Source organism: Pelodiscus sinensis, chromosome 5 (assembly GCF_049634645.1).
Source record: "Pelodiscus sinensis isolate JC-2024 chromosome 5, ASM4963464v1, whole genome shotgun sequence".
Taxonomy (NCBI): Eukaryota; Metazoa; Chordata; order Testudines; family Trionychidae; genus Pelodiscus; species Pelodiscus sinensis.
The window spans coordinates 35,710,839-35,722,393 of NC_134715.1; the positions used below are offsets into that span (position 1 = coordinate 35,710,839).

Consider the following 11,555-nt stretch of genomic DNA (forward strand, 5'->3'; position numbering starts at 1 on the left):
TGACCCTGGGTTCTGTGCAGTCCTGCCCCTTTGAAATGCTGTGACAGTCTTTCAAAGGGTCAGAACCACACAGCTCATCCCGGGCTCCGCTCGCACTGCAGCTGCAGCGTTTCAAAGGGCTGCATGGAGCCTGGGGTTAGCTATGGCGGCATTTCAAAGGGGCAGCACAACACAGAGCCTGAGGTCAGCTGGAGTCTTATTATTGTTTAACCACGTGATTAATTGTGATTTTTTTATTCACTTGACAGTCCTACAAATTACAGATATGGTGTATACAGCCTGCTCCAGAATATTGTAGTAAAAATATTAGAAAAGAAACTACGTAGAAACTACGTAGAGTCCCCAACACGGTGCCCGCGGGCGCCATGGCACCCGTGGGGGCATTTGCATGCACCCGCCAGGTGCTCGGGGCTGGCCTGGCCCCGGGCACATGGCGCACAGTGAGCGCCGGCCCTGGGCACGCGGCGCTTGGCGGGGGGAGCGCCGGCCCCGGGCGCGCGGCGCTTGGCGGGGGGAGCGCCGGCCCCGGGAGCGCGGCGCTTGGCGGGGGGGAGCGCCGGCCCCGGGTGCGCGGCGCTTGGCGGGGGGGAGCGTTGGCCCCGGGCACGCGGCACTTGGCAGGGGGAGCGTCGGCCCCGGGCGCGCGGCGCTTGGTGGGGGGGAGCGTCGGCCCTGGGCGCGCGGCGCTTGGCGGGGGGAGCGCCGGCCCCGGGCGCGCGGCGCTTGAGGGTGGGGGCGCCGGCCTCGGGCGCGGGGCTATGGGGGGGCCCTGCCCTCGGGCATGCAGCTATGGGGGGGGCCGCCCCCGGGCGCGCAAGTGTCCCCGCCCCCTGGCACCCGGCAGGCGAACGGCCACGCCCCCTGGCGCCTGACAATCTCAAAAGGTTGGGGACCACTGACGTAGAGATATGGGCCTCATAGACCTCTATTGTTTGCTATTGCATGATTTGTATGAAAAAACAGATCAGGTCTGTAAATGTAGAGTAAGGGCCTGATGCAACTTCAGTTGACATCAGGAGTTGGATTCATTTATCTGAGGGATGAACTAGTATCAATCTTTACGGTTACAGACACATAAACGTCCGGATGTTATACACATGAAAGGGCAGCAGGGTGTCTGGTATTTTGTTTTTTGTTTTTTGGTTTTTTTTGTATGAGGAAAGGTTATTTTGTTTTGTTGATTGGTTGCATAATTTTAAACAATGTGATTCAGTGAACAATACACAGAGAAACATTATAACCACAAACATCTTTTATGATTTTAAAGCAACTTGCCACTTGAAAATCAGTGCAGAATCAATATTTATTTTCATTTACAAAATGTAAATAGTCTTCACAGCCCTTAATAATGCTAATAAAACAGTTATTGACATACAATACAAATATGTAATATTGGGAAACTGGAAATGCAAAGGTTGAATGATCCATCAGTAACTTGGTACTTGTTGGGAAAGGAAAACAGATGCAACATAATTCTTCTCCATAAGATTTCTTTCTGGGCTTGAAGTTTAAGCTCTTTTAAAGAATCTCTTGGCTTCAACTCCTTCATATATATAAGTCTAAAAGAGATTAATGAAGAGGAAAAGGCTTTTATCACTGACCATTTCCACTGAGATTTATTTTACAGATCCCATTCACAAAGTACTTATTATCCATCACAAGTTTACAACCTAAGGTCTCAGTCCAACTACCACTACATCAGTAACCCTCACTCATATGAGTAGTTCTATCAAAATCAATGAGAAAGATTAAACTCAGGACTGTGGATTTTTAAAATCTTATACTCCCAGATCTATACTCCCTTACTTAGGCCTGATCTAAACTAAAAGTTAGGTTCTCAAGGTTATGTTGCTTAAGAATGTTAAAGATCAACAGGTCTGAGCAATATAGGTAAACTGATTTAACTCCTAGCATAAACAGAGCGAGGTCAACAGAAGAGTTCTTCTATCAACCTCAATACCGCCTTTCAGGCTATGTCTAGACTTCATCATTTTTGCGGAAGAGGAAATGCAAATAAAGCGCTCGCCATCATTTCTCACGCTCACATTTGCATAGTCTCTTCTGGTCCTTTTTGTGGAAGAAGTTTTTGCGGAAAAAAACACAGTATACATGGGGCCATTTTTCACAAAAAAAACCTTTTGCGCAAGATCCTTATTCCTAAAAAAATGAGGTTTACAGGATCTTGTGCAAAAGGGTTTTTTGCGAAAAATGGCTCCGTCTACAAAGTTTTTTTCTGCAAAAACCTCTTCCGCAAAAAGGATCGGAAGATACTATGCAAATGAGAACGTGAGAAATGCTAATGAGCACTTCATTTGCGTTTCCTCTTCCGCAAAAACGATGCAGCCTAGATGTAGCCTCTGAGAAACAGATTATCTACATTGATCTATACTGCTGGTGTATACTGATGTGTTACAGTGGCACAGCTTCAGCACTGCAGCTATGCCATTGTCAGGTTCAAATGTGGACAAACCCTCAATCTAGGCTTGAAGGTTAACGTGGAGTTCGTGCTTATAACATAGGAGCAGATCTCAAAATATCAGCGTTCAATGTGCAGCTCTGCCATAGACATCTTGTGTGATTTTTGGATGTCATTTAATAGAACAGTTTTTCAACTTCCTCTCTCTACCTCACAGAGGCATGTGAAGATCTATTCATTACTGGTTGTGAGGAACTCAAGGCTCTTCCCACATTAGGATCTATTAGCATCTAACAGACAAAACCGTGGTTTTCAAGCCTTTGGTCAGAATGAGCTTGGACCCAGCAGGAGGTTCCTTTAGACATAGCTCAGGCTTCACTCAGATAGCTGAAATGAATGCAAGTGGGCATGAAAACAGAAAGATTAGAGCAGGTCAGAAAAGTTCAGTATTTGAAAGTTGATGCTTTTTTCAATTTCAAATTTCAATTTCAAATGTTGACTAAAATGTAGGATTAAAAAAATAAATAATGAATATGCTTCCCAGTTTCATGCAGCTGTTCTAGAGGACTCAGTTCTTTATAGTTTGATACTGTGCATAAAGGGAAATGACTTTTTAGCTCACCTGAATCATTTCATCTCCTACAACTTCTCTGAAAGCTTTGAGCTCTTTCCCATTATCTTTCCGGTTGAATTTTCCTATAAGCTTATTTCCTTCCAGTGTCCAATTTCCCTGAAGCATAAAGAGAGAAAAAAATCCAAAGTATTTATGGCAGGCAATGTTGATACTGTATATGTACTGTCTGGCTTTTTTAAAAAAATGCCAAAGAGCAAAGAGGTAAATACTTATCAGGTTTGCATTCTGTCAGCAGCCCTGTAAAATGACAGGTACAGTAAAGAAGTACACACTTCTAATTTTGAATATACATATAAAACTACTTAGCTTGTCACTTTGACTATGTCACCTCTCCTTACATTTCTTCAGTGGCTCCCCCTTCTCCTTTACATCAAACATAAACTGCTTGTCTTCATTTTCAAGGCCCTTCACAGTCAATGTCCACTCTCTATATCATCATCTTAGTCACTGTCAAGCTGTCTGCGCTTGCCTCTGATCAACCCATGATGCAGCCTCCACTGCCTACTTGTTAAATTTCCAGACAAAGCTTGCACACATGGGATCCTATGTGCTATTCCTAAACCATCGCAAAGCCACTTCATTATCCATCTTCAAATCCCTCCTCAAATTTGTTTTGCCTTATGGATACCTAAAGTGGTCAGGCTGCTAGACTGCTCAGACCACTGCCTATCATGCAGACCAATATTGTCTCATTGTTTTCTTGTATCTTCCCACTTCTCTGTATCCATCTGGTTTTTTTCTTGTATTGTTGTTATATTGTAAGCCTCCTTGGGCAAAGGACATGTTTTTGTTCTGCATTTTATACCCTTTGGCACAACAGGTTTGTGCTCCAGGACTACGGCTCCTAACTGCTACAGCACTATAAATAAAAAATATTTATTGGGTGGATATCATTCTTTTCACAGAGCTCAGGGCCCATCCACAATTAAATGAAAACATGAATCTCTGTCTCTTTCTCTGACATAGAAAGAATAGTTCCTCATAAATAACCAATTGCATTTCATTCTCTATCAGACCCTGCTATGGACTTTAATTCTCCCTACTTTTCATATGCCCGAGAGAGAAAATGCACTCAGAGGGTATGTCTACACTACCCCCCTAGTTCGAACTAGGGGGGGTAATGTAGTCATACGAAGTTGCAAATGAAGCCCGGGATTTGAATTTCCCGGGCTTCATTTGCATAAAGCCGGCCGGCGCCATTTTTAAATGCCGGCTAGTTCGGACTGCGTGCCGCGCGGCTACACGCGGCACAAATTAGCTAGTTCGGATTAGGCTTCCGAACTGGCTAGTCCTTGCCACGTGTAGCCGCGCGGCACGGGGTCCGAACTAGCCGGCATTTAAAAATGGCGCCGGCCGGCTTTATGCAAATGAAGCCCGGGAAATTCAAATCCTGGGCTTCATTTGCAACTCCGTATGACTACATTACCCCCCCTAGTTCGAACTAGGGGGTAGTGTAGACATACCCAGAGAGACAAAAACTCCTTGCTTCACCAGACCAGCTTGTATAGAACAAGTGAATATTCTATTATTCAGTCTTTTTAAACATTAGGCCAGATTCTGCTCTCTGCTATACGGGTTCACGTTCCCTAGACAGAGTCAAATTTAAAATTAAATCAGAATAAAACATCCCAGCAATAATCGTATTAAATACAGGCTTATCATATGAAAATGGATTTCTTACATTGAGTTCAGTCCCATCAGCCAGGCTATATTCAAAATTGACTCCCAGAGTGAATACTATTTCAATAGAGCGGAAAGTACTTGTTTCCTTGATAGTGAATTTCTCTCCCTCCTGCTGAATAATGATCTTCAGATTGTCGTGAGCTCCTAGCTTTCTCTTCATTACGTTAATACCTAAAAAAGCAATTGGACATCAAGCAACTTAAATTGCAGTATCAGATTTGTACCTTTTCCAGTGAATGTTTTGGGGCAAGTGAATGTAATAAGTTAGGGGCCTTATTAGAGCTCTCTGGTCCAAGTTTTTCACTTTTGTCTGTCATTGTATGTAGTCATTTTCACCTGGGCAAAGTTGGTCCAAGACACTGCCAAAAAGACTGTTTCCCACCCACTTTGTCTAGGCTTAAATGACTACACAAGATGTGAGGCAATGACGAATCAGTTCCTTTGTTGGACTTGTCATGTGTGCAGAACTTAATCTCTGCTTTTCTTTTCCTGTTTTAGCTCCAGGTTCCTCATCTTTCAGTCTTGTGCTTGTGTGTGCACTTTGAGTTGCATGGATCAAACTTGTTATAGGCATAAGTGAGCCTAACTTTAGTGGGATTTGCTTCTTTAGTCTTGTGGCCAAAAAAAGCAGGAAAATTCTCACCCTCTCTTTTTTTCTTCAGAGCTCTTAAATTCATCAGAAATAAATTAGACACCAGAAAACATAAATGATTGCTTGATATATAATGTCTTCCCTATTTCCAAAACTGCAAATGAAAACTCTTTTTCACTCTTCCAGATGCTGAAGCCATCAGGCATAATTGGGAACATTTTCAAAAGCTTTTTCAAAAACATTTTCTAAAGTGAGGAGCACAGTTTTAGGCTCCTAAGTTACAGCTCTTTTCCAGTTGGTATGTTATTCACAGAACTTTACATTTCAATGAATATGTAGTTTTCTGAAATTACTAATTTCTGAATTACTGAATTTTTGCAGTAATCTACCTTGCTCTCTTTCTGAAATTATGGAAAAATCCTATAGAATTTAATGGGGATGGAAACAAATGCAGTTTATAGGAAACAAATAGGTTGTCTAGCAATTGGTCTAAAACTTGTAGATTTTAAGAGAGAATGATCTTTCCTTTTAAAATGTAATAGAAATCATATCCTTGCTATAGAATTATACAGAAAGAGTATAATTCTTCCAATTCTCTACAACTTTTCCATAATGAGGGAAAACCTCAGTGAAATGGGAAACATTTTCTCAGTTATGGCATTAAGAGAATTAATCGAGAGATCAGAATCTGCCCCTGTGTCACGATGAGGTTTCTGCAGTGAAAAAAAATATTCTGTAAGAAAATATGAGGCAATCAACAGGATAGCAGAAAGACAGTTAACAGAAGGAAGAGGGCAGCACTAGCATTTAGTGAGTGCTCTTAGGCAAGAACGAGGCACTGGAAAAGTAAAACTTACCCATCTGCTCCATGAACTTTTCATAGTTTTCACTTTTGTCTACCTTCCAGCTGCCATCTAATGCCATTTTTCTGACTGAAAGGGAAGTTTCCTTGAAGAAGCTTCTTGTCAACCTGAGATGTAGCTCAGCTTTGCAGAGGGAATTTATAATCTGGTTTATCTTCACAGAATGATGTGGCTGGCTAAAGCTCAAATCATCATGTGACCTCTTCAAGGTCAAGTTATTGGATATTCAGCTGACCTGTCTTTTCTCCTCCATCTTGTCAAACCCCCTTTCTCCCAAGTTATGAAATGCTTGAATACTCTGTCTTAAAGATACAATAGTTGCTATGTAATGTCACATATACTATGAACAATGGTGGTGAAAAGTGGCAATTCACTGGAGCAACGATCTGACACTTTCAATATATGGCAGCTTTTGCTTCTGGGAATGTCTTTCTATTACTTGTTTAGCCAAACACAAAATTCAACTCAGCCTTGCAAAACTTCTTGTGATAGAAAACTGTTCTATTATATTGCAAGCAGGGGCTGAACTACTGCTTATCATCAGCCAGCTAAAAGGAGAGAACAGCCCTGGGCAGTGGGTATGCTCACTCCGTTTGTTTGGCTCTGCAAGATATTTAACTGTTAACTGTTGATATGTAAATACAGCTCATGCCAGGAGGGGGAAGGAATCCGAGGTGTGGCTATGTAAATCTAGTTCAGCCAGGGCTGATGGAAGATCAGTGTTGGAGTGGAATGTGGTGTACTGTAAATAATTTGGGGCTGTTGTGGGGGTCACAAATCATGCTACCCCTAAATGTGGGAACTGTAAACCATGACACCAGTGCTTTCAGGAGAGACACCATCATTGTAAGAGGTCTCCGAGGAACAAGCCTCCCCACTTCCAGAGTTGAGTGGACTAAGCTGGGAAGAAGGGTTTGAGTCAGAAAAGTTTTTGCAGAAGAGCTCTTCCACAAAAGAGTTTTTGTGTGAGAATGTGCCAGTGTAGATGTAGCCATAGGGAAAGGGGCAGGTTGGGCCAGTCTTACAGCTCACATATGGATACCTTATTACCGTAAATATGTATAAAGGACAGCAATCAAGTACCTATCTCACTGTGGACTTACACTCTATATGTCAGGAAAAATATTCTTCAAGGCTATGTCTAGACTGGCATGATTTTCCGGAAATGCTTTTAATGGAAAAGTTTTCCGTTAAAAGCATTTTTGGAAAAGAAAGAGCGTCTAGATTGGCACGGACGCTTTTCCGCAAAAGCACTTTTTGCAGAAAAGCGTCCATGGCCAATCAAGATGCGCTTTTGTGCAAAAAAGCCCCGATCGCCATTTTCGCGATTGGAGCTTTTTTGCACAAAACAAATCTCAGCTGTCTACACTGGCCCTTTTGTGCAAAAGTTTTGCGCAAAAGGGACTTTTGACCGAATGGGAGCAGCATAGTATTTCCGCAAAAAGCACTGATTTCTTACAGTAGGAAGTCAGTGCTTTTGCGGAAATTCATGCGGCCAGTATAGACAGCTGGCAAGTTTTTCCGGAAAAGCGGCTGATTTTTCGGAAAAACTGGCCAGTCTAGACACAGCCCAAGAGATTATGATAAGTTTACCAGCCATCCAGGACTGTCAAGATACTCTCTCTCTGAGCTATTTTATCTGTAAAGTGAGTGAATGGTAGTTGCCTTGATTACAGTGAGAGAATGAGGCTATGGCTAATAGAGGTTGTGAATAGCATAGAAACATTAACATGAATTAGTGGAAGAGCTCAGCACACATTCCTCTTTATTGTGAGTTGTTTCTACACACACACAAAATGTGTGTGGATGTGTTTGTCTAATGTGTGTCACGCAACATGCATGACATTTGACACATCTCTGAATGCGAGGAGGGAAAGGAACACTCATACTAAGCAAGAAAGTCACAACATTTTGGATCAAAGTTACTATCCGGCTCAGATGACTTGTGTCAGATGGCTGAGTATTAACTCCAGGACTAGCTAGATTGGACTTTGGCCGATACACTGCATGATTGATTGCTCCCTACACAGTGAATTATAACAGTGCCAGATGTCATTGCAATAGTTCAAGCTCCTCTACCTTTACAGAATGCAAGACAGAAGGTAAGTTTTCATTAAAAGTGTAACTTCAAAATCAATTAAGATAATCTTTGGATGGTTATACCATATAAGGTAGAATGGCTGTTCCCTCCAACAAGTTTCTGTGTATTTATTTAGCTAACATACCAGAGAAGCAAAATAAAATAGCACAACTCACATAGTCCTTCTTTTACACTAAAAATAAAATGTGAACCACTTTGAGGAAAAGAAATACAAAATATGGAGCAAACCCACCCTATTCTATCTAGAAGGATGGTGGGAGCTTAACATGCAAGTATCTATAGTAATGTCTACATGCATATTATTGTTACATAACACTCATGGAAAAGTTCCAAACAAATTTGCAGAAAGCAACAACACCAAAAAGCAGACACTTTTGGGATAGAAAATATTGTTTCCAGCACTGATCAATGCAACACTTTTTGCATGAAGGACAAAATTAAGACTGTACAGCTCATGAGTAAGGCAGTTAGTCTATTAGGTCTTAGCAGATGGAAATCAGTCTCCCCTTCTCCTCACCCCCCATGCTGGCTTTGTTGTGATGCCTGGAGCACTGGGGTTAGAGGCTTACTATTTTATGTGCTGTGTTTACAAGGCCTCAACAATGAATTACTCTTCTTTTGCAAGCAGATATACTAATTATCTTTTTATTATACTGGAATTTATCTTTGACTTACAAAGTTATCAGTCTCCCTATATGTCAAATGCTATAGGTTATGTTTATAGATGCTTCGTGTCCGGTTATAGTTCATAGAAGTTTAGTGATAATTAATAAATTATTAACTTTATTTTCTTCAGAGTTTTTGTGGTGGTGAGCCTATTGCCACTGGCTAATGCAACTTCTGAATAATGTATATTTTCTATTCAACCCCAAAATATAGAAAGCTTCTGCAATGCTTCTTCTGCAATCTCAAATTCAAGTCCAACACAATACATCACTTCTTTATTGTTACCAACTAGCAAAATTGAAAATGTTCCATAGAAACAGTGGAAAGAAACCTTTAGTTTACATGATTTGGAAGCATATGAAGTCCAGCAAATAGGCATACTATTACCATTTCTTTGAGGCATTCTTGAGAGACACAGCCTACTTCTTGGTTACATCCTGCTGTGTGAAAAACAGCCCACTGATTTCACAGTGTCCCAGCCTCCCAAGGAAGTAAAATGTGAAGCTAAAACAAAGAAATGTTTGTTTTGCCATTTAGTACTTCTTTGTGCTGGATAAAGATGACTTCCTGCATTTTTAAAAGGTTTAATTACACTTATTTTTTTCACATCAGAGGTATCTGTCAGATTCCCCCTTTTCTTTTTCTTGCTGGAAGGACTTGTTGGTATCTTTGGAAGACCTAAATATTGATGTCACATGTGGTTGTAACTTGAGCTGCATCTAATAGAATTTCACTTTGACAAAAACCTGCACAAATCAGATCATGGAGCACTTGGCAGAATTGCTTGAGGGGCTGTACACTGAATTTGCTTCAATCCCATTTCTCCACTTTCCCAAGTAATCAATGGCAAAAATATATTTTAGGAAATATCGATCTGAGCATGATAAATATGCCATTGTTCAATTTTCGTTTTGTACATTATTGCTGCTTGACAGACCTACCTCATTACTATTAATCACAGCTCAGTCAGTAAAACATCACGGTAATGTGGTTTAAAGTAAAGGGTTCAGAAATGTGGCTAGTCCCAGGAAGGCGCAGAAACAGGCAAACTATTACTAAATATCTTTTAAACTTTTATTAGAATACTTCCAATTATAGTTTTTCTTTATTAGTCTCTTACATGCGTGGCCGCCAAATAACTATTAGTAGGAGCAATAAGAAAAGTGCAATACAATAAATGAAAATTCCCTGAGCTTTTTCTAAGTCCCAATAGTTGTCAATAAGGCTATGTCTAGACTGCAGGCTTCTTTCGAAAGAGCCTCTTTCGAAAGATCGCGTCTAGACTGCAGGCGGATCTTTCGAAAGAGAAATCCGCTTTTTCGAAAGAGAGCACCCAGCGAGTCTGGATGCTCTCTTTCGAAGACGGCCTCTTTACATTGAAGAACGCCTTCTTTCAAAAGAGGAACTTTCGAAAGAAGGCGTTCTTCCTCGTGAAACGAGGTTTACCGCCATCGAAAGAAAAGCCGCGTTCTTTCAAAATAATTTCGAAAGAACGCGGCTTGAGTCTGGACGCAGGGGAAGTTTTTTCGGGAAAAGGCTACTTTTCCCGAAAAAACCCCTGAGTCTGGACACGGCCTAAGGGACCAGAGATTATCAACAGTTATGTTTACATTAATCTTACTCATAAGTCTAATTACTTATCTAAAACTCTTAACAATACTACTTAACAAAACTTTTAACTAAGTTTAGATAGCAATACTCACACTTAGAAAAAACACAAAGTACAACAGCATAGTTGGTATACGTTACGCTCTACAGGAACTCTGGTTTGGTGAGCGGGAGGTGGCCTTCGGGTGATCAGTCCTTGGGCCTGGCTCGTATTCTGCCATCCAATGTTTATTCGGGATTCCTCAATTTGATATAGGAGGGGTAGCTGTTTTATAGAGAGCTTTTGCGCACTTTTTGTGATAGGCTAGCAGACCCTGTCTGCTAAGTGACAGGGGTAAGGGGGTGAGATGGTTTCCTGTTTTTCCTTTTCTGCCTTATTGGGCATGGCACAGTCAGCACAACCAGCATGAACTTTACATGAACTTTTTAGGTCTGGTTTTGGTTCCTGTTCGTCGCTGACCTTTAAGTTACATAGTGTAAGGGTTTTCATCAAGGGGAAGTTGACCTTTTGCATGGATGACAATACGCGCGAGAGGCCTGGCCAGCAAAGAGCCTGCTTCCACAGGTAAGTGAATTATTAAGAAAGGGATAGAAAATAAGACCTAGAATATCTTACTGCCCCTGTATAAAACTATGGTACGCCCACATCTTGAATACTGTGTACAGATGTGCTCTCCTCACCTCAAAAAAGATATTTTGGCCTTGGAAAGGGTTCAGAAAAGGGCAACTAAAATGTGTGCCCAGAACTCCAGTTGAGGCCTAATCAGCACAAGTAGAGGGGAAGAATTACTTCTTGTTTCTTACTTACATTATTCCTGCTAATACACCCCATAATGGTGTTCCCCAGTTTGTACAGATCATTTTGAATTGTAACCCTGTCCTCTAACATATTTGCACCCCTCCCAGTATGGTATCAGTCTCAAATTTTGTAAATGTACTCTATGCCATTGTCTAAATAATTGATGAAAATATTGAACAGAGCCAGACCCAGA

The 11,555-nt window shown here is 41.4% G+C and overlaps 1 protein-coding gene across 1 annotated transcript; it reads right to left on the bottom strand.

The window, feature by feature from the left end:
- Positions 1-1,285: 1,285 nt before the first annotated feature.
- FABP2 (fatty acid binding protein 2) lies at positions 1,286-6,376 on the bottom strand. Its single transcript, XM_006112602.4, has 4 exons — positions 6,183-6,376; positions 4,732-4,904; positions 3,039-3,146; positions 1,286-1,559 (listed from the first exon to the last, which is right to left on the bottom strand). The coding sequence occupies exons 1-4, from the start codon at positions 6,247-6,249 to the stop codon at positions 1,509-1,511; spliced, it is 399 nt and encodes a 132-aa protein (XP_006112664.2). The 5' UTR covers positions 6,250-6,376; the 3' UTR covers positions 1,286-1,508.
- Between the last annotated feature and the right edge of the window lie 5,179 nt (positions 6,377-11,555).